Source organism: Dicentrarchus labrax, unplaced genomic scaffold (genome assembly GCF_905237075.1).
Source record: "Dicentrarchus labrax unplaced genomic scaffold, dlabrax2021, whole genome shotgun sequence".
NCBI lineage: Eukaryota > Metazoa > Chordata > Actinopteri > Moronidae > Dicentrarchus > Dicentrarchus labrax.
Window position 1 is genome coordinate 23,584,218 of NW_026136712.1, and position 25,752 is coordinate 23,609,969.

At 38.1% G+C, this 25,752-nt stretch overlaps 2 protein-coding genes and 1 long non-coding RNA gene across 11 annotated transcripts in view; 1 reads left to right on the top strand and 2 right to left on the bottom strand.

Annotated features, from left to right (window-relative positions):
* The window catches only part of LOC127372975 (stonustoxin subunit beta-like), a 30,966-nt gene extending 18,874 nt beyond the window's left edge, over positions 1-12,092 (bottom strand). For 5 of the 7 annotated variants that reach the window (XR_007886810.1, XM_051416978.1, XM_051416975.1 and 2 more), the window contains exons 1-5: positions 11,965-12,092; positions 11,650-11,732; positions 5,514-5,613; positions 3,336-4,904; positions 1,409-1,920 (exon numbers count right to left, since the gene is read on the bottom strand). Coding sequence is in view for 6 of the 7 variants with exons in the window: in XM_051416978.1 (XP_051272938.1) it covers positions 1,409-1,920; positions 3,336-4,904; positions 5,514-5,604 (2,172 nt within the window). In the remaining variant the exon portion in view is untranslated. Of the gene's footprint in view, positions 1-1,408; positions 1,921-3,335; positions 4,905-5,513; positions 5,614-11,649; positions 11,733-11,833 lie in introns of all 7 variants that reach the window. The other 2 variants (XM_051416980.1, XM_051416977.1) reach the window with 2 other exon arrangements.
* LOC127372977 (stonustoxin subunit beta-like) lies at positions 532-24,254 on the bottom strand. Of its 3 annotated transcripts, none has more exons than XM_051416986.1 (5): positions 24,179-24,254; positions 22,896-22,995; positions 20,454-21,920; positions 18,867-19,378; positions 532-1,408 (listed from the first exon to the last, which is right to left on the bottom strand). In XM_051416986.1, exons 2-5 carry the CDS (start codon positions 22,984-22,986, stop codon positions 1,370-1,372), a joined length of 2,109 nt encoding a protein of 702 aa, XP_051272946.1. In that variant the 5' UTR covers positions 22,987-22,995; positions 24,179-24,254; the 3' UTR covers positions 532-1,369. The 3 variants fall into 3 exon arrangements, with proteins under 3 accessions (XP_051272946.1, XP_051272948.1, XP_051272947.1); XM_051416988.1 differs by lacking the exon at positions 532-1,408 and adding an exon at positions 13,436-13,615; XM_051416987.1 differs by lacking the exon at positions 532-1,408 and having other exon boundaries at positions 16,895-19,378.
* On the top strand, positions 12,495-13,348 carry LOC127373034 (uncharacterized). Its single transcript, XR_007886858.1, has 2 exons — positions 12,495-12,756; positions 12,863-13,348. It is a non-coding gene; the product is annotated as an uncharacterized LOC127373034 (long non-coding RNA).
* Positions 24,255-25,752: the final 1,498 nt, after the last annotated feature.

Below are 25,752 nucleotides of genomic sequence, written 5' to 3' on the forward strand. Positions count from 1 at the left end.
CCACATAATGAGTTTGAGGTCTCTCACACAAATGGTCCTGTGATCTGTCCCTGTGACTGTGAACAGATGCTTACCAGTCACCCCCTACCATAAAAACACAACCCCCTAACCAAAACGTATACATTTACTACCCCTCCTAAAACATTCATCTACCACAAGATACTCACTGACTCCTTCCCTGACACACCTACAGGCATGATAACAACAATTTGTAACAGGTGGGAAAATCTTGTGTTAAGAACAAGGAACAAGGAAATATTGAGAAATGCAACTCTCATGATGGGAAGGCAAGCTCACTGTGAGAGAATGTCTTCCTGGTGCATTTTTTTTAGTTATTGACATTGGGACCCGAAGCAAAACTTTACCTTCCTACCTGACCAAAGGCCACACAGTCAAACTTGACACTACAGTGCTCCCTCCTTCACCCATCAGTGACTAACAACTATATTTAGTATGTTAAGGAAAATCTACATTGAAAATCTGCTGTGGAAACTGTCAAGACACAAAGCTCCTTATGACAAAACCAAAATATATCATATCAACATTTATTCACCCTGAAAAATCATATATTACTCTGCATTATATGACCTCCTCTTCCTGTCAGCTGCTGTTTTGCTGGTTGGAGTTAAACCTGTGACTTATTAGTTCAAACCAATTCTTTAATTCAAACCAGTTGAGTGTATTGACAGTGTGTTAATGTAGAATAAAGTGACAGTGCAGAGAGACCAGAGAGTTAACAGGTAATAGAAATCAAAAACAAAATTAGATCAGAAATATATGCATTTTGTTCCCTCACAATGAAAAACTATGGTTTACATATAAAATTGTGCAACAAAAATGGAGCTTTATAGTGAAAAGGCTTCATTGGTCCTGACTATAAATGTCTTATTGTAATTAGTACTGTACGCACAATATTTACATAATAATAATACTATTATTAAAACTAACATTATTATTTGACAATAATACCTAAGTTATAGAGGTCAGGATGTAGCTACAGGGCAGAAGTCAGTAATGTAGATAGAGGGGATAGGTAGCTCTGTAGATACAGGGCATAGGTTAGTGCTATAGGCAGAGGTCAGTGTGGTAGATACAGGACAGAAGTCAAGGCTGTAGATTCAGGGCAGAGGTGTATAGTGTAGTATTATAAGATAAAGATAAAGCTAGCTAGCTGCATCAAAACAGTAGTAGTACTTTGCAACGCTGCTCGGCTCTTAATGGTATGAATTATGATGATTTTCTATTTTTAATTGAGTTTGTATTTTGTGTGTAGATAGTTGAAATAATAAACGTTATTGTTGGTACTTCACAAATATAAGTGATTTTAGTGAACTAAACCAAATTTTTATTTAATCATGTAGTGCCAAAATTACAGAGACAGAAATGCGTAGTTGAAGTCACGCCAAACCTTGAAAGCTGGGTAAACAGGCTCAGAGAACTTGGTGCGGATGGTATGGATGTGACTCAGTGTGTCAGATGAGGCATTATAGTAAGACAGAGTGCCAGCAGGCCAGTCCAGATACACTCCCAGTCGAGTGCAGCCAGTAGCAGGAACAGGGAAATTGAGTTGGGAACAATTAATATCTGCATAGAGAGTTGGATCTGGTGGGGACCATCTGTGGCCTAAAGCCCAGGACATTGGATTCCCTCCAATCCAGCAGTCGTCGCCTTTTCCTTTCCTTCCCAGCCTTATGTAGGTAACACCTACAGCTACATCTTCACTATAGCCAGTACTCCACTCCACCTCCCAGTAACAGCGCCCAGTCAGACCCTCTCTGCACAGGACCTCAGGATAATAATCAAATCTGTGTGGGAGGTCAGGGTACGACTGTACTGCTCCATGTGTCACCTTCTTGTTTCCATCGGACAGAGTGAGGCTGTTGTGTGCTGTGTCTGGATCCAGAGTGAGATCACAGGCGTCTGATGGAGAGAACGAGATCAGGATTATATTTCAGACTCCATTTACAGCATCTGTCTGGGTTTCTGGCCAAAATTAATTTGTTGATTATTGTGAACATATTTTAAAGGACATCATAGGTTCATATTATTTAATGATTTATTATTAATATGTACAGGTGGAGAGTAACTATTTACTGAAGAACTTTACCTCGGTACAGTTTTGAGACACTTTACTTGAGTATCTCCATTTTATACTACCTACATTTCAGATGGAAATACTGGTATGTTTTTACTACATTTATAATTACATTACTTTATATTACTGTAGCTGTAGTTACTAGTTACCTTACGTTTTACATGAAAAATTACATACAATGACCTTATAAAATAAACACATTGTTACAGATTAAACCAGTGGGTCCAACCAGTAGTCTTGTGTCCCCTCCTCGTCTCCTTTTCACATTTTAGATGTGTCTGACCTGTTTATGAAGTCCACCAAAGAGACCTTCCTCCTCTAAAAGCATTTCACATTGTTTAATTTCGATAACTTTTCAAATAATCCAAAATTTGACTAAAAAGAAAAGATTTTTACTGAACTTCTTTTTCTTCTTTCCTTTCCCATTAAATCATCCTACGACCCCTTCAGATGTATCTGGTGACCCTTTGGAGGGCCACAGCCCCTAGGTTGGGAACCACTGGACTAAACTAGCTAACTGTATATAAAGTAGTTCAAACTAGTTCCACCTGGAGCAGCACCAACAGCAAAATGCTGCTCTAACAATGATGCTGATGTATTAACAACTTAATAATGTTGCATAGTCAGATAACAGTCATGGGAGGAACAAGTACTTTAAGTACATTTTGCTGATAATACTAATACTAACCAGTACCTTCAACCCCGCAGACTAAGACTGGTTTAAACTCCAACCTACAACGCACAAACTTTTTGCAATATTTATATTTAATTTCCACATGTACAGTTTAGTTTTAGTCAAGCTGCTCATATATTTGCACACCATTCATACTTGAATATTGCATAGTGTATATACTTTCATTTACAGTCTTATATGTCTTATATCTAATATTATATTCTGTAATATTTTATTTGTGATATTTTTTGCACTACTTTGCCCTATGCTGCTGTGTCAATTTTGAATTTCTCCTAAGGGGGACCAATAAAGGAAGATCTTATTTTATCTTAAGTACTTTCACTAAAGTAAAGGACATGAGTACTTCCTGTACCACTGTGCATTGATAATACTGTTGGTGGTTTTACTCAAGATGCCTTTCTAAAACAATATCAATGTAAGTGATGACAAAATCCACAGAATTGTTCTAAGAAAATCTCAAAATGTAGTCTGTGAGTAATACAAGGTGTGGCCAAACAAATAAAGCCTAAAAAATAATTTATAAAAAAGTGAAAATAAAGTACTTACACCAGATTAAATCTCTTCTGTCTGTGACAGCCTCCACATTAGTGATGTCAGGCTTTGAGAAATTCTCAGTGACCAGTTTGCCGTCCCTGTAATGGTAGATTGAAGCTCCTTTGTATTTCTCATTGGCAAAGGCTGCAATCAGGAAGCGGAATCTGCTGTTTTTTGTCAAGACTTTGGCAATATCATGGAAAGCTTTGGCTTTTTCTCTCATGTTGGTTAAAACTTCATCTGAGTAGTACCACTGGGCTTCATTGATACTTCCTGCCTCAAGTAGATCCAAGTAGCTGCCCATCTGCAGGGAGGTGAAAACAAAGCATAGAGTATCCTCTACACCTGAAGCAAGAACCTCTCTGTCCAGCTCTGACTGATTTGGGATGATCTTTGTTCCCTGCATTATTTCTACACAGGACCTGATGACGTTGATTTCTCTCTCTTTATGATCCAGCCAGTTGCTTAGTTTCTCATGACTGAATGGTGACATGTCTCTGCCTTCAAAGACTTTTTGTATTTTGCTCCCATTTGTTTCACCTTTACGGATGAGGAGAAGTTCCTTCGCCATGGTCTGCTGGAGGCTAGCTGCATACTGATTACACAATTCTTGGAAAGTGGTTAGATGCTTGTGAATCTGTGGAAAATCCACCACAACTCTGTCATCCAGAGAATCATTGCATCTCATTTCTATTTCCTTTAAATCTTCAAGAGCTTCTTCCACCTTCCTCACTAGCCCAATGCTGATCCCACTCATCACCTCAGCAGCTTTGGAATCCAAATTCTGCAACGGCATCAGCCAGACCTTCAGAGGAACACCATTCTCTCCCTCTTCTCCCAGTAGCTTTGGAAGTTCTGCATAGGTCTTCACTGCTTGTTCAAATGTTCCAGGGTTGCTGTCAAGAATGAAGTCTCCGTAGAATTTGCAGGAGAATTTGTTGGTCAGAGCTTTTTCTTCATCAGTCAGCTTGATGTCAACTTTCCCCTCAACATTAAATGCAGGGATTTTCTTTATCACAGCTTCCATGCTACGCTGAATGTCCTGAACGCTGCTGGCTTCTAACTTCTCACTGTCAAACACAAAGAGAGCATTCGACCCATAAAGGATGCCTGTGACTACATGTGTTGCAAATCCCTTTTTAATAAGATCTTTCTGTTTCCCCCAGTCAGAGTTGGCCGATGTGGCCAGGGAAAGAGAAGTTTGGGGTCCTCTGCTGTACTTGCTACCCCCGCGACCCGATCCCGGGCAATCGGATGAAGATGAGATGAGATGAGAGCTGAGATGTTGGGTGTCAAAGGTTTCAAGGTCAATCATTAACAACTGTTTAAACTTGGTGGTGGCTTTGTACTGAAACGTCACCCTGCTCTGATTTCTGAATTTCTTTGTATCATTCAGATATTTGGCAGATCCTCCAACTTCAATCAGTCCACCCAGGAAACTGGCCTTCAGAGAAGTGTTAATATCCAGCAGAGAGGACTTGGATTCAATGGAGTCTGATACAGAAATCTTTATTGAACTGCTGGGCTGAGTGCTTTCAACTGTGTTCTCTTGTAGAGTTGTATGATCCCACAGAGTCAAACCTAAAGAAATCATGAAATACCAGTCATCTGATAAAGCAGGGAAACCATTGTGTTAATATATAGTCACATCGAGCTATATCATATTCAGATTTCTTCACCTGTAGCTTCTTATCCCGCCAGCAGTTCCTCAAACAGCTTCTATATTTATGTATTTGACATGAACCTAATTAATAAAGGAATTACAGGTTTGGAATTTAGCCTTGTGAGTATGATTTACAGAAAGTTACATGCAAAGATGCAAAAGAGAACATAGGTGAAGACAATGTCTTGGGGGCAGTTCCCTGGTTTCCAAAGGTTGCTAGTTCCTGGTTTTCTTTTGGTTCTGGTGGAATCAGTGTTAACTGTTTGACAGCATTTTCCACTTTGTTTGAGCATGACATGCCTCCAGATGGACAGGCATATGGTGTATGGTGCATGTGAGGATAAGTTACAGGAAGTACCAGTTTGCCGTCCCTGTAATGGTAGATTGAAGCTCCTTTGTATTACTCATTGGCAAAGGCTGCAATCAGGAAGCGGAATCTGCTGTTTTTTGTCAAGACTTTGGCAATATCATGGAAAGCTTTGGCTTTTTCTCTCATGTTGGTTAAAACTTCATCTGAGTACTCTTACCTTGGATCAGTTCATCTTTCCGAGCATCATAGAGCATCCCTAGGATGAAAGGTCGACCCAGGGCAGCAACCATCAAGTGATCTGAGGCCATTTTTCCAACCTGTTGAGAAATGTTAAGTAAGTTAGTTTAGTTTTTTAATTTTTTAGTTTTAGTCAAGTTTAATTTTCTGCTCATATTTTGCACTCCATGTCCTAGAAACCAGAGGGTTCATTAGTCACATAACATAATTTAACACGACCCCACATTTTCATACTCGGTATGGTCGCTGGGTAGGTACCCTCTCAGGTGATATAACCTTCGTGATCACTGATATACATCCAATAAAACACTTGATTAATGTTGTAATGGTATTTAAATAACTTATTTGAAATGAAAGTACTAATTTATTATTTATTCATTATTCAAGAAAACAGACATGTCTCCTCCATCAGCATAAATGCTGACTCCATAAAATACATCTTGTTATATTTTTTTATTACTGCATAGTCATGGCGGTAGCCATTTTGTTTTATAAAGTTGCTAAGGGTTCCAAGCAGCAACATCACTGGAACACTATTTGTTGTGGTTCTTTCATTTTTCCGCTAAAAGACCTTACTTTAGAGACCTAAATACACTTAGATTGGCCTAAGGGTTGCAAATTCCACCCACTACTAAGACGGGTAAAATGATTGACCTCAAGGTGTGGCTACAATGATCAAGTTTATGTTTTTGTAATTATCTCAAATAGCTTGGCTTACAGTAAAGATTCTTTCATCATTTTAATCGTCTGCATATTTTCTGTATTAGACTCAGTTTTCTCAAAAAACAATTTTTGACATCTCCTCCTAAACTGAATGGCCTGAAACTGAGTCAGAATCATCTACTTTGCTGGCCTTCATTTTTTTTAAAGAAATTTCAATAATCAGTGGTATCAGTCTGTGTTTTTTTTATCAAAATAGAAGAGCAAGGGGTTACAAAAAAAACTCTATCGGGACATCCCTAAATTTAATATATGAATGATGGTTTAAATTGATATAAAACAACTACAAAAAATAATAAAGGTACTCTTATCAGGGTTTCACCGATTGCTGGATCTATTTTAAGCTTTATGTTTATATCATAGCCTTATTTATTGAACCATTAAAAACATTGCATATTAAGTATTAAAATTAATTACTTACTTTACTTAATTATGACTTGAACAGTTTATATATTGGCAGGCAACATGTGCAACATATATATCCCCTCAGTCTCTTAGGCTACGGTCACACTGCAGGTCTTAATGCTCAATTCCGATTTTTTTGCTGAGATCTGATTTTTTTGTGTGGTTGCCCATTATAATTTAAATGGGACCGACGTCAGACTCCAGTGTGAACAGTCTATGGCCCCGAAGTGACCCACATGTGCAGAAGAAGATGTGACGTCACAGGCAGCATGCTGTGTTTACCAGTGATGCCGATAACTCCAATCTGACCACTTCTTTCAGTAACGAGTAATCTAACGCGTTACTATTTCCAAACCGGTAAACAGATTAAAGTTACTTATCCAAGTCACTGTGCGTTACTATGTTTGTCATTTTCCTTAATAAAAATATATTTGCTTTCTTCTTGCGTCTCTGGGAGTGAAGTCACGTAGCCTATGCGACAAGTCACGTTTTCAGCATGAAGACAGTTCACGTGTAGGCTACGCAGACACAAACATTAACAACAATGGAGGGAGGAGAGAGATGCGCGTTTGCTAGCTGGAAATACAGTCACTATTTTGAGTTTGTGTCAGCTATAGTGATGGGAATTCCGGCTCTTTTTAGAGAACCGGCTCCTTTGGCTCGGCTCACTAAAAAGAGCCGGCTCTTTCGGCTCCCAGGTGGCTCCTCATATTTTTTTTTGCTTAAATTAATTTATTACCAAATTATGTGTAAAATGAATATCTAATGTAAATACATGCATTATATCAAATGTTTAGTATTTATATGGATTAATTAATATACTCAACATGGAACAGAGTGCTACAAAAATAAATTTTAAAACACAAAAACAAAGACCCATCTTAATTAGACAAAAAGCTGCTTGATATGAAATGTTTAACTTTGCACAGTCTACACTCTGCCTTTGAACTATCACATTAAAATGTGTCCAAACTTTACTACGTTTGCTGTCACTCATTTTCCTCGCCCTTTCCAGTGTGTAGTCTCTGTCTATGTAGCGCCAAGGTCTCTCGCTCTCACATCTCCCTCCCACCGGTTCACGTGCTCACTGTGCCGTGTGTGTCTGTAACCCCTCCCTTCCCCTCCTGCTCAGTGTAGATACACAGATGCCGCCACACATCTTGACCAATCACGCGGCTTTAACAGGAAAAAACGGGAAAATCTGGAAAAAGAATCCGGATCTGGCTCCCAATCAGGAGCCGGCTCCCGTTGTTCACTTCAAAGAGCAGGCTCTTAGAGCCGGATCGTTCGCGACCGACCCATCACTAGTCAGCTAAAGATGGCAATATTAAGGTTTGTTGTACACTCTGTGCTGGTGGCGACAAAAAGCTATCTAGCTACAAAAACACTACGTCAAATTTGAAGAAACATTTGGAGTCGCAGCACTGCACAGTCAAACTTACAGAGCAAGTCCCACCAGGTGGTACGAAGCAGAGAGCAGGAGGTCCCCCACCACCCAAATAACAAAAGCTGGACTTCGTGCAAAACCAGTAAGTGGGGGAGAGTTGAAGAAGTTGGTCGGGCAGTATGTTCTAGAGGAAATGCTACGTGTGGTGTTATACACTTGTCTTGTTTTGTAAAACCACTCCTTGCTGCTCTAATGCTGTGAACAACAGGTACAATGTTCATAAAACATGTTAAAAAGAATTTAATAGTTACATTTATAAACAATGTAGATTATAAATAGTAAGTTTTGCCATTACAATGTTAACAGTTAAATATGTCAGGTCAAGAAAGACTGTCTTTATTTTATATTTTAGAAAAACAAGTAGGCTATTTATGTTAAGTGAATTCAAGAAAAAGAGACTGTCTTTATTTTATTTTTATAAAAACATGTATTTTTTTCAGGAAATAGTTTTAAGTTCAGCTTAAAATGTCAGGAGATACATTGTTGACGTTACTGTTAAAAATGTCTTTCCAATAAAGTGAGTGCTGGCAAAACCGGTTGTCATTTTTATGTTGAGGTGGCGGGGGTGTTGTCGGCAGCTGCTGAACGTAACTAATAAAGTAACTTGTAGTCTAACTTAGCTACTTTTAAAATCAAGTAATCTGTAAAGTAACTAAGTTACTTTTTGAAGCCGTAATCAGTAATCAGATTACTTTTTCAAAGTAACTGTGTAATATGGATTCTACACATGTCAGCGTGTGTGTATCAATTTTGAAGTTGTTGTGCAATCGGAGCCGACAGAATTACGATGATGATTATGATATTGCTGCGTCCCACCTCCTTCGGCATCTAATTGTGACGTCTGTCTCACTTCAATGACATAAAAGTCGGATGAAATGCGACATGGCCGTTCCGATTGAGGTCGCTTTGAAAAACATCAGCTAGGTATCTGATTTAGGACCACATATGAAAGTGGATCGGATTTGAAAAAAATCGGATTTGTGCTGTTCGGACTATCATCAAACAATCAGATATAGGTCACATATGGGCAAAAAAGTCGGATTTCTGAGCGTCATTGTTTGCAACAGACTTAAATGTGGTGGGTACATTTTTATTTCTAAACGTAATTTCTTATTACACTATTTGTAGTCTACTTAATTCTCAACCTTATTTTTGTGTGTTAGTTTTGACTCTCAAAATACTTTGTGCCTCCCTCTGCTTCTCTCTCCATATACAGACTGTCTGTGTTGGTCATTGGTAGGTTTTATAAAGTCACCTAAGAAAGACAACTCATGTTTTGAAGGTTTTCACCTGCAATGCAGCAGTTTACTTAATGCATTGAGCAAGTCTAATGTTGGAATTTTCATTAACAATAAATAATTTCTTCCTCTTAGCCATATTGAAGGTTGACCTATGACATGATGCAGCTCTATCACTCATGGTTGTAGGCAGAAGATGTTGCCAATAGCAATATAGAATATCTAATTTAATTATCTAAACGCATGAAATTAGTGTGAAAATGAATTTACCCCTCTATAGAGGTACATTTTACCCGCTGGCATTTATAGGTATAAATGCCCATTATTTATTTAACAATGAGGAATGCTATATAAAACACTTTTAGTAAAAGTCAAAGACTGAAAAAATTGAATATTTTATTTGAACAAAGCGGGTACATTTTACCTATTGGCAGTGACTTCGCCTATTGAAAACCAAACTGTTGATTTACCTGCTCTGTGCTTGTTAAACATCCTTCAGATAACGTCTCTCTGCCTGTTTCTCTACAAAATGCTAAAATGAGTTCCTGGCCATTAATATACGGTCAGCCACAGCCTGTCCAAGTAAATCTGTGTGTGTCAGAGACTGAATAACCTTCCTGTGGAATAAAATAATTGCATCAGCTGATCGAACCTTCACAAATACGTATCAAGACGTCTCCGTAATGTTTATTTATATATTCTTTTGGAACCAGTAGTTTCTACATCATTTTCCATATTCAAAGTGAGCACTATGGGGAATGACAATGTTGACAATGTTCAACAGTCAATGTATGTGACTGTTGAAAACAATGCAAATGTCAATCAAATAAAATGTTATCGGTCTTATATATCATGGTCATTTTTAATGTGTTTGTTATTACGTCCAGCTTATAAATGATACAGTCTGAGGTAATGGGTGACACCCAGCTCGAAGTAGTGTGGAGTTAGTTGTGACAGAACGCAGTGCGCCAACATACAACATCTGTATTTACCATCAGTCATGTTTAATATTAAAATGTAGACATTTATGTCACACATTATCATACAGATATTCTACACAGTTCGGTAGTTTAATTCATTTCAATTTTATTTGTATAGCACCAATTCATGACAAAAGTTATCTAAGTGGACTTTTCAAATAGAGTACGTAAGTCTGACATGCCACAATTTAGTGGATTTTTGAGTAAATCGGACAAAGATTTATAATGTTGTGACAGTCACATTGGTAAATTCTGCACAACAATAAAACGTGAATGCATGTAAAATGTGATAGAAAGGAGTTGTCATATATTGTGACAATACAATATAAAGCATCACAATACATGTATTTCCTACCTTTCATTATTTCAAACTTTAATACGCAAAGTTATCAATGGTAGACAGATGTTGTATCCCAAGTTAATCTGGGCATATCATGCTCCTCTTCAACATGGTTATACTATATAACACAACAATTCTGTCACATATTACATGTATTCAGGTTTTATTTATTTATATTTTCACTTTATATTCATTCCAGTTTACTAAAAAATCCCACAAAGTTGTGACATGTGAATCAGATTTATATAGTGCAGACCCTTTACTGATTACATTTATTTTTTTATACAATTATCCAATTTCTGTTCCTATTTGCAAATGAGATTTGACAGATGTCTGTACAGTATCATGGCTCGTGAGTAAAATAAACATAATCAATGGTAAGCTGTCACCAGTTATTCGAAATCTTTGCATTTTGAATTTAATCCCTAGGCCTAACACTAGCCAGCTAGCTTGCCATGATATGTCACTGACCGCCAGTTGAATAGTGTAAAGGCAGCATTAACCCCGCCCACCCTATGGTCATTTGAACTTTTATTATGTGATGGTCTCTCTGTCCATTTGTCTGTTTATTTAATTAATTTCAATATTGTCATAAATAATAAGATCTTTTAAACTAGGGATAATACTCCCATACAGTATATTGTACACTTAAAGTACATTAAAGTTAGTAAAATCAATCCAGTGTATATTCTTGACAAATAAATAGCTCTGTATTGCATTAAGAAACAAGATGCCTGCATCAGAGCCTTTTCTTTTCCACTGTAAAGTATAAAATCTGATCTGGTCACTGTCTGAGTTTCTCTCCAGTGTTTGGTGCTTCAGTGCAGCCTTTACCTGATCCACTGAATGAACTGTCTGTATTCTGCTGACGTCTCTACATCTTTTGCACAGATGTCATTAACTAATCACTCGTATTGGTGTTTTGTTCGCAGGAATTTAGTTGCACTTGCAATGGTGTGTTGAGTGTGGTTGTGTCTGCTCTTTACCGTCTCTCCTCCAAGCACAGGAAGCCCCGTCTGCTCTGCTCTCTCACACACAGAGCTCAGAGTGGAGGATACAACAGTGATGGCTGACGGAAAACAAAAGATTGGATTGGATCAATAAAGATCAATATAGCCAATACCGATCAGAACATCTGATCCAGAAAACCCCTACTTGCAACTAACTCACATTTTTTTCCTGATTATGCTGGGTGTGGTAGCTTCATATGTAGTTGGCACAGGCACATCGACACAGTCATCTACTTTACCAAAGCCTCTTAAATCAAACTCCAGGTTTCTGTCACTTCAGTTTGCCCTCACCTGGTGGAGTTGTGCATATCAGCTGAGTTGTGTGTCTTCTTGACTTCTGACTAGCCTAGTCATATGATCTTCATGGCTCATTGAAGAGGAACTGCTCTTCAACTGTAAAGTGGGCGGGATAAAGCGTCAACAGCAGGAGGAAGTGAGAGAGAGGCATTCTGTTCCTGTTACATCATCTGTAAGCTGCCTGTAGTTCACTCTGTGTGTGAGAGCAGAAGCAGCCACATGTATCTTCCTGTGCTTGGAGGGGAGAGACAGTAAAGAGCAGACACAACCACACTCAACACACACTGCAAGTACGACTAAAGTCCAGCAAACAAAAAGGCCAATCCGAGTAATTCATTAAAGGAGTCATATTATGCCCCTTTTCAGGTTCATTATTGTATTTAGTGGCTCTCCTATAATAGGTTTAGATGCTTTAATGTTAAAAAAACACATTATTTTCCTCATTCTGCCTATAACTGAGCACCTCTCCTCAGCCTCTGTGTGAATCGATCGGTTTTAGCTCCTGTCTCTTTAAGCCCCCCTCCAGAAAAGCCCAGTCAGCATTATAAACGCTGATGACGCTCCGGCCCCTCCCACTTCCCCCTCAGTGTTGCTGTTGTTATGGCAGGTAGCTCCTCACTGTTACTGAGTTTATCTGCATTTCTACCATCAATATTAATTCAATAACTGCTTCTAAAGCAAAAACCTCACCAGCGGACATGTTAGAGCGGGAGTCTGACCTGAAATCACATAGAAATGAACAACATCAACAATCAGGATTACAGCTTTCTGTGACGTTTTCCTCAGGTAAATATATATATATATATATATATAATTAACCTCTATCCATCACATATTATTAGTGTTTATACCTTAACTATGAGAACCAACACTGTGTTTTATGTCTTTCCAGGTACAGCAGTGAGCAGTGACCTACAGTCTACACAGCCCAGTGAAGTTAAACATATTATATATTCCATAATATTAACAACATTAGTCAAGCAGTTGTTTCTAGTGAAGAAACAGCCAGTAAATGTACCAAAGTAATCAGAGTAATAGTATAATGATTACTGTAACCTCCCATCTGTTATATTCTTTATACACATTAGTTTACTGAGACCATGGAAACAGAAACCTGGAATACTTTATCCTGTACAACATGTCAACATAACTGAAGGAATCACTCATCTAATAAAGTCAATTGTTTATGGGGTTGAAAAACTGCCAAGTAACCAACTTGATAAGTTAACCTTCAGATATTTGTAAAAGCTGCAATTATGTTTGAACCCCTTTCAATATATATATATATATATATATATATTAATATTGTATTATTTATATTATATATTATGATGTCATTTATCTTCCAACATAATAAAGTTTGAATGTGAGACAGTAATGTATTGTGTTGCTTACAGTCATTAATACAGGTTTAAATTCCACATTTTCATATTGATAGATGTTACACGAACCAGGTTTTCAAAACTCTTCTTAAAAGTAAAACACTTTATTTATGTTTCATTCAAATTCCAGTTACACATGTTGCAAGTAACAAAGCTCAAACTTTTATGTAAACTGTGCAGATCGTGTCCTTCAGACTGTCCTGATGCTGCAGCTGTCTCTGTCCTCTGATGGGTCCAGGAACACCTGAGCTTCATCAGCTCACCTGTAAAACATGGAAGATTCAGTTTTACTTGTAAGACAGCATATAATATACAGTGTAATATAATACAGTGTAATATAATACAGTATAATATAATATACAGTATAATATAATACAGTATAATATACAGTATAATATAATATAGTATAGTGTACCGCGCTCCTGGACCGTACTCTGATTTTATATCTGAATTCTCAGAGTTTTTATCAAGTTCAGTCCTTAAATCAGATAAAGTAATTATTGTAGGTGATTTTAATATTCATGTGGATGTTAACAATGACAGCCTTAGTAACGCATTTATATCATTAATAGACTCAATTGGCTTCTGTCAGAGTGTAAATAAACCAACTCATTGTTTTAATCACACTCCTGACCTTGTTCTATCATATGGCATTGATATTGAACATTTAATAGTCTTCCCACATAATCCTTTCCTATCTGACCATTATTTAATAACTTTTGAATTCATACTATTAGATTATAAGCCATTAGGCAAAACTTCCTACAGCAGATGTCTATCTGACAGTGCTGTAGCTAAATTTAAGGAGGAGATTCCTTCAGTGTTTAATTCAATGCCATGTCTGAATTTAACAGAGTCCTATAACGACTTTAATCCCTCCGAAATTGATAACCTTGTTGATAGTGCTACAGGCTCACTACGATCAACATTAGACTCTATCGCTCCTATAAAAAGGAAATTATTAAAACATAGGAGACTAGCACCTTGGTATAACCACCACACCCACCAAGCAAAAAACAAGGAAGTCGGAAAGGAAATGGCGCTCTTCCAAATGATCAGAATATCGCTCAAATTGGCAAGATAATCTTAAAATTTATAGAAAGGCCCTCCGTAATGCCAGAGGAGCCTATTACTCAGCACTAATAGAAGAAAATAAGAACAACCCTAGGTTCCTCTTCAGCACTGTAGCCAGGCTGACAGAGAGAAAACTTTTATTCGTCGGTTTGACTCCACATAAAGCCTAGTGAGCAACCCCAGCTGCTGGGTGCTAATCAAAGTTACAGAATATTACTAAACTAATGAATCCCTGCAGTTTGACTATTTCTCTCTCACTGTAGCTCTATTGTTTAACTCTGGTGCACGTAGATCAAGTTAATTTACACACCGTAACACACACACACACACACACACACACACACACACGGTGTCTTCTTCTGATCACAGCTGTATTGATCCACACGGTGAACAGATACTGAGCTACCCAGCAGATAATAAGTTACCAGGTTAAAGACAATTAAACCTAACTGACGTTATCTTCCCGGTTCTATGCAGCTCAGCGAGCTAACAGCTGATGAGCAGCTACAGTTTGTTCACTCGGAGGTTTTCTGCTCTTTCTAACAGCGACACAAACATATTACTGACTGAGCACGTTTAACAAAATACAGACCAACATAAAACAATTACCTCCGGACACAAAACCCACAACAGTTACGGAGTTACAGAGGTTACCGATGTTGTGAAAACAGTCCGACACGAAGGTTCAGACACGAACTAAGTCATTTTTTTTCACACTTTGCCTGCTGATAGGCCCTCCAGAGTCCCAAATGTACATAATCAAATGATTAGAAAGTTGGGTTTGCATGTCCCCTTTAATAAAGATCTTTTCTACCAGTGCTGATCACTGGTAGATTTAAGATTTAAGAGTAGCAAAAAAGTGTCCATATGCATTTCTCTTTTATTTAGATGATGATGTTTTATATTTTATTTATCTTGGTTAAATTTATTCCAAGACATTAAAATACATTCATTTTGAATGTATTTTTTAAAACTTTTTTTTAAACATTTAAATAAAAATGATGTTTTGAACATCAGCTCTAGAAGAACATCATGAACAACTTTATGTAACTATCTTATAAACAAAGATAAATTACTGAAAACACCTCAAACCATGTTTATATTTAGTGTGTGAGGGGAAGGGGTTCTCATGCAGTGCCTATGTCTCATTATAATTGTTGATCTTGAAGAAGGCCTGAAGGCTGAAATGTCATCGTCTGAATAAAAGAGAAATGCATATGCAGCAACACTCTTTTCCTACTCTCAAGGATCATCTGGCATTACTGTCTTTTGAAGGCATTAACGTCTACAAACATCAGCATATTGTCAAACTGGTCCAATGTGCAGGGAAAGTGTGTGACAAAAAAACATGGATGAGCTGATGTAGTTGATGATCTGTCCACTAGATGGTGCACATCATCCATCACCATGTACAGTGAGCCCAGTGAGGACCATTCACAAGTAAAGTGTGTAGAACAAACACTTCAACTTAACACTTAACTTTGATTCAATCATTGGTTACGCCTGCAGGAGTTTATAATTGGTGTTTAAAGCTCAGGGCCCATAACCACATGGTCTAGTTGAGCTGGGTCAATATCTGATTTGTTTTTTAGATGTTTAACAATTATGACCTCTCTTCCTTCTTACTATTAATGATTCAAAGTGTTGGTAGTTCAGGGGATAGACAACAGGGCCTCAGTTTATAAACTCTCTGCTTGGTCATGGTTTGAATCATTGAATTATTTAAGAAAGTTTTGTCAAACTCTCTGAGCTAGTTTGACACATATGTAGGTCTTCAGTCAGCCTCATCATTGATTCTGTTGTGTTCAGTAGTGTTTCTCCACACACCCTGTGGGAACTGCAGAGACAGTGGTTCAACTCCTGATGGCTCTGCATTGTGGAGCTTTTGTACTGAGATATTTCAGGCAATTCATGTCTGCAATTTCAGTAACTCTTTGAAAATAACTTTAGCTCACCCTGCATTTTCACCAGGAAATGCATTTCCCACTTGTTTTTCTTCTTCCAAATGTACTTTGGACAATTGCAGATAGACTCATAATTCAAATGTTCACATATAAAGCCTTTTGTATTGAACTGTAACAAAAGGTTGCTTCACTGCAAACTATGGTCTCTTCAAAAGTCTGTCAGTTTTTCAAAATGTGCAAAATCAACTAACATCTATATCTCCACAAGTCTTGATTCAAATGCTATCAAAATCCACACAGACATTCTTTCACTGTCTCGAATGCCGTTCAGTTCAAATGATGATGACAATATTTACATAATAATAATAATAATATTAATAATAACATTATTATTTGACAATAATACCTAAGTTATAGAGGTCAAGATGTAGATACAGGGCAGAAGTCAGTAATATAGATAGAGGGGATAGGTAGCTCTGTAGATACAGGGCATAGGTTAGTGCTATAGGCAGAGGTCAGTGTGGTAGATATAGATCAAGGCTGTAGATTCGGGGCAGAGGTGTATAGTGTAGTATTATAAGATAAAGATAAAGTCTTTTTATTGTCATTTTCACAGGATATACAGAATTTAACATACATGAAATGAAACTTTTCCCTCTGCATTTGACCCATCCTATATACATTACTATATACATTAGGAGCAGTGGGCAGCTGTAGGCGCCCAGGGAGCAGTTAGGGGTTAGGTGCCTTGCTCAAGGGCACCTCAGCAGTGCACAGGAGGTGAAACTGGCACCTCTCCAGCTACCAGTCCACACTCCATACTGGACTTGAACCAGCAACCCTCCAGTTCCAAGGCCAAGTCCCTACACACTGAGCTACTGCTGTCACATATTAGCTTTTTGATACAGTATTCGTCCAAATGTGGGTGGTATCTTCAGATGTGAATCACAAACACTTCTGGCTGGGACTCTTTCAGAAGCTGTGTCTGTGAGCAGCAATAGCGGTGGCAGAAGCAGATGCAGCAGTGACACGCATTTTCTTCAGGAAACGCAAATATTCTAACTTTGGTTCAAATTTGACATTCAGGATTATGAGGACGATTGAGCCTAAAAATGCTTTTTGTTGGTGTGGTGTGCTCATTCCTTGGTTATTTTCTCTGTGAATCTGCCCTTGCTTAACCCTCTGAAACTCTGCTGAAACAGAACTTAGTAGTTGGAGTAGGGATCCTAAAGTTTTCAAAGATACCAAATATTTCAGGATGAAAAAAGAAGGTTTTGCTCTGTGTATGTTCAAACAACTGCAGTCTTAAGGCTGGAAAATCATCTGATTCCATCCTGACAAATTTTGTATTTTTGGAAAGCTTGGGATCTTAAAGTTCTCAGGGTTTAAACAAAGCTTATCTGACCATACTGTTACATCTGTTAGACAATGTTCACCAAAGAACACCACAGGAGGTATTTTCTACCAGTGGTGATTTATTAAAGGACTGTACTTGTATAAACCGTTGGGTAGTTTCATTTATAACATCTTATTCTATAAACTCTATATATGTTTGTGTGAAAAAGTCTTTATTTGTTATGTGTCAGATCAATGTAGTAGAGACAAAAATGTCTTGCAGTATTGTCACATTTTATTAATACTCAGAGCATAGTACACAAGACAAAGGTTAGTTCATAATGTGCACACTGAAGACAAGTTGTTCACAACTTTAATACCTTTGCAGCAATCTCATCTTATTTATTTCATCCTGGTAATATTCCCTTCGACCAAAGCCGGTCTTATCTGGTCTGTTCTTATCTTAAGGCACTGTGGCAATTTACTACCCTCTTACAAACTATCTGGCCTGGCCTTTCTGAGGATTATTTGTGTGATATGTGTAATTTCCCCCACAATCACCATGATTAGATGTGCAGTAAAGATATTCAAACATGATTACATGTGCAATTAAGATATTCAAACTTGATTAAGATAACAATATAGCAAAATGAACACCAGGAATTAGGAAAATCCACTCAACTCAGTGGAATTCATTCACCCGCTCACTTCTGTCAATTTGAAGTTCATCGGGGAAAAACAGCTGGTGCACCTGTGGAGTAGGGCTGTGTATGTATGTGCTATAACTGGGTAATCAAATATGATTATCAGAAAACATTTATTCAAGCAGGCGTCGAGCTCTAGAAGAGTAAACTCTAGTTTCATTTGAAGGTGGAGGATAATTAAGGGTTACTTATCTTCACACCCACCACACCCCTGCTCCGTAGTTCTCTTACAGTCAGAGCTAACTTGCTAACTGCATCAAAACAGGAAGGAAGAGGTAGTAGTACTTTGCAACACTTGCTGCTTGGCCCCTAATAATATGATAGGGTTGGCTTGAGTTTCGATTTGTATTGGAGTTGTATTTTGTGTGTAGATAGTTTGCATATGAAAAGGAAAGCGATATGATTTATCACATTGTTACGTGTGACTGACATTTGAATTGAATCATGTTGAGCCAAGTTTACAGAGACAGAAATGCGTAGTTAAAGTCACGCCAAACCATGAAAGCTGGGTAAACAGGCTCAGAGAACTTGGTGCGGATGGTATGGATGTGACTCAGTGTGTCAGATGAGGCATTATAGTAAGACAGAGTGCCAGCAGGCCAGTCCAGATACACTCCCAGTCGAGTGCAGCCAGTAGCAGGAACAGGGAATCGGAGTTGGGAACAATTAATATCTGCATAGAGAGTTGGATCTGGTGGGGACCATCTGTGGCCTAAAGCCCAGGACATTGGATTCCCTCCAATCCAGCAGTCGTTGCCTTTTCCTTTCCTTCCCAGCCTTATGTAGGTAACACCTACAGCTACATCTTCACTATAGCCAGTACTCCACTCCACCTCCCAGTAACAGCGCCAAGTCAGACCCTCTCTGCACAGGACCTCAGGATAATGATCAAATCTCTGTGGGAGGTAAGGGTACGACTGTACTGCTCCATGTGTCACCTTCTTGTTTCCATCGGACAGAGTGAGGCTGTTGTGTGCTGTGTCTGGATCCAGAGTGAGATCACAGGCGTCTGATGGAGAGAACGAGATCAGGATTATATTTCAGACTCCATTTACAGCATCTGTCTGGGTTTCTGGCCAAAATTAATTTGTTGATTATTGTGAACATATTTTAAAGGACATCATAGGTTCATATTATTTAATGATTTATTATTAATATGTACAGGTGGAGAGTAACTATTTACTGAAGAACTTTACCTCGGTACAGTTTTGAGACACTTTACTTGAGTATCTCCATTTTATACTACCTACATTTCAGATGGAAATACTGGTACGTTTTTACTACATTTATAATTACATTACTTTATATTACTGTAGCTGTAGTTACTAGTTACCTTATGTTTTACATGAAAAATGACATACAATAACCTTATAAGATAGACACATTGTTACAGATTAAACCAGTGGGTCCAACCAGTAGTCTTGTGTCCTCTCCTCGTCTCCTTTTCACATTTTAGATGTGTCTGACCTGTTATGAAGTCCACCAAAGAGACCTTCCTCCTCTAAAAGCATCTCACATTGTTTAATTTTAATAACTTTTCAAATAATCCAAAATTTGACTAAAAAGAAAAGATTAAAGCTTTTTACAAAACTTTTTCTTTTCCTACGACCCCTTCAGATGTATCTGGTGACCCTTTGGAGACCACAGCCCCTAGGTTGGGAACCACTGGATTAAACTAGCTAACTGTATATAAAGTAGTTCAAACTAGTTCCACCTGGAGCAGCACCAACAGTAAAATGCTGCTCTAACAATGATGCTGATGTATTAACAACTTAATGTCACAGAAACAAATACTTTGATACTTAAAGTACATTTTGCTGATAATACTGATACTATAAGTATTTTCACTAAAGTAAAGCACATGAGTACTTCCTGTACCACTGTGCATTGATAGTACTGTTTACTCAAGATGCCTTTCTAAAACAATTTCAATGTAAGCAATGAGAAAACCAACAGAATTGTTCTAAGAAAACCTAAAAATGGAGTCTGTGAGTAATACAAGGTGTGTCCAATCAAATAATGCCTATAATAATTGAAAAAAAATATTATTTTCACTGTTCTATAAATAATAACAAAGTACTTACACCAGATTAAGTCTCTTCTGTCTGTGACAGCCTCCACATTAGTGATGTCAGGCTTTGAGAAATCCTCATTGACCAGTATGCCGTCTTTGTAATGGTAGATTGAAGCTCCTTTGTATTTCTCATTGGCAAAGGCTGCAATCAGGAAGCGCAATCTGCTGTTTTTTCTCAAGACTTTGGCAATATCATGGAAAGCTTTGGCTTTTTCTCTCATGTTGGTTAAAACTTCATCTGAGTAGTACCACGGGACTTCATTGGTACTTACTAACAGAAGTGTATCCACATAGTTGCCCATCTCATCCAGGACGGGGTCAGCAGTCTCCAGGGAGGTGAAAACGAAGCACAGAGCATCCTCTACACCTGAAGCAAGAACCTCTCTGTCCAGCTCTGACTGATTCGGGATGATCTTTGTTCCCTGCATTATTTCTACACAGGACCTGATGACGTTGATTTCTCTCTCCTTATGATCCAGCCAGTTGCTTAGTTTCTCATGACTGAATGGTGACTTGTCTCTATCTTCAAAGACTTTTTTTAATTTGCTCTCATTTTCTTTACCTTCACGGATGAGAGGAAGTTCCTCCGCCATGGTCTGCTGGAGGCTAGCTGCATACTGATTACACAATACTTTGAAAGTGGTTAGATGCTTGTGAATCTGTGGAAAATCCTCTCCAACACTGTCGGCCAGAGAATCGTTGCATCTCATTACTAGCTCCCTTAAATCCTCTAGAGCATTCTCCGCCTTCCTCACTACTCCAACACTGACGCTCTTAAACTCAGCAGCTTTGGCTTCCAAACTCTTCAACGGCATCAGCCAGACCATCAGTGGAACACCTTTCTCTCCCTTTTCTTCCTGTTGCAGCAGTTTTGGAAGTTCTGCATAGGTCTTCACTGCCTCTTCAAATGTTCCAGGGTTGCTTTCAAGAATGAAGTCTCCGTAGAATTTGCAGGAGAATTTCTTGGTCAGAGCTTTTTCTTCATCAGTCAGCTTGATGTCAACTTTCCCCTGAATATCAAACGAGGGGATCTTCTTTATCACAGCTTCCATGCCGCCCTGGATGTCCTGAACGCTGCTGGCTTCTAACTTCTCACTGTCAAACACAAAGAAAGCATCTGCACCATAAAGGATGCCTGTGACTACGTGTGTTGCGAAGCCCTTCTCAATAAGATCTATCTGTTCGGGGTCCATGGTTTGAAGGTCAATCATTGACAACTGTTTGAAGTTGGTAGTGGCTTTGTATTGAAACGTCACTCTGCTCTGATTCTTGAATTTCTTCGTATCATTGAGATATGCGGCAGATCCTCCAACTTCAATCAGTCCACCCATGAAACTGGCCTTCAGAGAAGCGTTAATATCCAGCAGAGAGGACTTGGATTCAGTGGAGTCAGATGCAGAAATTTTAAATGAACTGCTGTGCTGAGAGCTTTCAACTGTTTTCTCTTGTAGAGTTTTATGATCCCACAGAGTCAAACCTATAGAAATCATCAAACATCAGTCATCTGATAAAGCAGGAAAACCATTGTGTTAATATAAAGTCACACAAAACTATATTGTAATATTTAGAATTCTGTAGCTTCTTATCCTGCCAGCTAATTAACAAAGGAATTACAGGGTTGAGGCTGTATCAATAATAAACTTCATGTATGCCTGTAGACTTCAAATCAAGAGGTTAGTATTTGAAAACATTTTTTAAAAACATTTGACAATCAGCATTGTATTCTTTCCATTGGTTAGAAAAACTAATTCAATTAAAACGAAAAGTGGAGCAAATTCTTGCATTGGAAAGAAAAACCGAACGGAAAAAGTAAACTCAACATATGGTTTGGGAGCTCTCTGATTCAGAGGTGGACTGACGTTTAATTAGCATGCAGATATGTAAATCACTCCCTCCCCTCAAACCCCTCCTCTCAACACCAAAATGGTGACAAAAAGTTGAAACTAAAAATCTGCGCCAATGGAAAAAAAGTCTAGAAAAAAACAAAAGAAAAAATATAGTAAATAAAAGTAAAATGTAATTATTTGATTTATTGTCTGTTTTATTCTTCAGTGAACACAAGCGTTTCATACCAATATTTACATTTTTTTAGTTCAGGTTTTCTTTTCAATGCCAGATTTTCTTTTCAATGCCAAGATTATAAAGCAACTATTTCGCTGTGTGTGTGTTTGGTCTTGCAAACAAGGCATTGAGCATGAGAGCACAATCAAAAATTACAATAAAACTTTCCAAATTAGTTTTCCACTAATCTCACTCCTTCATTTCTTCAGCAACAAAATCACATTGTACCAATTTTAGTCATCACAGTCAGGGCTGAAACAACGACAGTTCAATTTCTGTATTTAATGCAGGATAATAAATTGACCACCAGTATTTAATCCACCCCTAAAATCAGAGCTGCAACAGGTTCACTTTTTTTAAAATAATATTTGTCTAATATGTTACAACTTACCTGGGATCAGTTCATCTTTCCGAGCATCATAGAGCATTCCTAGGGTGAAAGGTCGACCTAGGGCAGCAACCACCATGTGATCTGAGGCCATTTCTCCAACCTGTTGAGAAATGTCAAGTAAGTGACCACACAGTCACAGTTGGGGTGGCTGTGGCTCAAAGGTAGTGCGGGTTGTCAAATAATCAGAAGGTTCTGGTTCGATCCCCAGCTCCTCATACTACATGTCAAAGTATCCTCGAGCAAGATACTGAATCCTCATGCTGTGTCATTAGAATGAATGTGGCATGTAATGTAGTGTAAAAATGCTTTGAGTGATCGGAAAGACTAAAAAAAAGTACAGTACTTCAATACTTCATAAGGTATAATGAATGAAACTTGAATTTCCTTTGGGATAAATAAAGTATCTATCTATCTATCCATCTATGAGCAGTGGCTTCACTTCTGAGTGCAGGGGGTGGGAACTGTCAGACTTGACGGATACTGCTTTCTTGAGCATAAATTTGTTGTACAGTTCAGGTTATTGATAATGACTTTTTCTGTTTGTGGTCGGGAAAAGCTTACCAGCAAATACATGAAAACATAAAAACTGAATAAATTGTGTTTTGGGGCAAGTCTGACAGAGTTGATAAAAATCTATGACATAACATTAACAGACCAACATTTTCTTTAAAAAATATGTATTTAAACATATAACAGGTTTTTTGGTGCAACAAAATCCTCAAGACTAGATCATTATATGAGTCCTTTGACTTGAAATGATGAGTTGAATGAATGTATAGTACAGAGGTTATTCAACTCATTAAGTTTCTAAAGAAACATGATCTGCATATTAGCAGACCTCCCAGCATGCATTATTTAAGAGTTAAAACTCTTAAAACTGACCCTTCTTCTTTTTATAGTCTGAAGAAAACATATATGATGGAAACTTTCTCTGACTCTAATACAGTTAAGTCAGATAAGGTTATTTCTTTTCGCAATAATGAAAACATTGCGTATCTCTACCCTCTTCCGCTTAAAATGTAATAAATTCACCAGGAGCAGTTTTACATACTGTCATTGAATAGACGCTGGAACAAAGATGCTCAAGACCAAACCAAATATTCAACCTCAACAGTTAACTCACAATAATAAGCAACAAATAAACTTACATTTTATTTTGGAATTTCTTAGTGTGAGATGAAGAACTGACTGTTACTACTAGGAGTCAACTCTCAGACTGGAGTTCAGTAAACGTTTAAACGTTTCTGTCACCCTCTGTCTCTTTCTGCTCAGTTTGTCCTCACCTGGTGAAGTTGTGTAGATCAGCTGAGTTGTATTTGAGTCTTCTTGACTACCGACTGAAGATGCTAGTCTGATGACCTGCAAGGATGCAATACTATTTATATACTCACTGACTCCTCCCCTGACACACGTCAAGTATATTACATAACTATTATGTAACTATTTGATACAGGTGTGAAGTAGGTAAATTATTAACTCTTTGTAAAGAACAAGGAACAAGGAACAAGGAACAAAGACAAAACTTTTTATTGAGACAGGCAAAAGGTAAAACACCTTGTGGAAATGACCGGAAGGTCTTTTGTGCTAGAAATAAAAGTGTGACTGAGTTTTATCTGGTTAGCATTTGACATGAAGTCCTTGAGTTTGTCTGTATTTGTGAGATTATAATAAACTGGTCTTGTTTCTGCTTTGTGGTTTGGACTAAGATCAAGAGTCAAGTAAGGCCATGGAGTGCACCACAGGGGTCCATGCTAGTATAATTTATGTGCAGTTGTTGACGTTGTATAATGAAACATCCCGTTTTTGGGGGTCATAGCTGTGGGAAGTAGGGATGAGGGGTTGAGAGGTGCAAACCAGCCTGTGGGTCCATCTGCAGAGCAGATATGAGCCCTTGCCACTGCCAAAGGGTTCTTGACTGTACACAGTAGCCAGCACCACTGGAGGCACTGTGGCTTATTTTTCTTGACCTCCAGCCACTCTGAGGCAATTTGGATGCACACTAGTAGAGTTTTAAAAGCTCACAGCCTGTCTGCTTTCTTTGTACCTCGCTGTTTTTCCAAACTACAAAAATGTAAAAAAAAAAAAAAAGTCCAGAGAGCAGTTTTTTCTGGTTATTTCATTAATGGCAGGACACACATCGCTTGCAGACTTGTACCCTCATTTGTTGTTGTGTGGGTTGATTATGTGGCAGGTTATATGGCTGTGTGGCTATATGAGCAGCCAGCATATGTAAAATACTGAATGCCGCTAGTTCGGTTGAGCGCACTTGCTCTGATTGTTGTGAAAACAAAACTGAAACAGCACACCTCACAGGTTGTATAAGAGCCCACTACAGGTCCTCACCCCCTCTACAAGGAACAATTGTCTCTGCCGTCTTTTAATTTACTGGATGATTAGAAAAGATAGTTGATGTACAAATTTATTCTTCATCATCTTGTTTTGGTCATATCACGTCTGTCTTCTTCAAAATAAATAAAAGTTGCTAAGTGTTTCAGTTGACTTACATAACACTACTTTAATGTTTTGTGACCATACTATAGACAATGACAAAGTAAATACATTTTTAACCAGAACAGGGAAATAATGGTAGGCAATAGTTTCTTAGTGACTTAGTCAAAGTCAAAGTCAGCTTTAAAGGAGTCATATTATACCCTATTTCTACAAGTTAATCTAGTTCCCTGGTGTCCTAATGTAATGTCTGTGACATGCTTTGGTCAAAATACCATAAGGATGAAGCACAATAGCAGTTCAATCACCCCACCAAAACAGCCATGTTCAGAGCGCTCGGTTTTGAGTGCCTGTCTCTTTAAATGCAAATGAGACACAGGTAATCCACCCACGTCTTCCGGGAGGTGTG

Coding starts and splice junctions, on each gene's coding strand:
- LOC127372977 (XM_051416986.1), bottom strand. CDS start 22,986: ATGGCCTCAGATCACATGGTGGTTGCTGCCCTAGGTCGACCTTTCACC. Junction 19,379..20,453: donor CAGAAGAGACTTAATCTGGT/GTAAGTACTTTG, acceptor TCTCTCCATCAG/ACGCCTGTGATCTCACTCTG. Junction 1,409..18,866: donor CTGTTTACCCAGCTTTCATG/GTTTGGCGTGAC, acceptor CCAGCTTTCAAG/GTTTGGCGTGACTTCAACTA.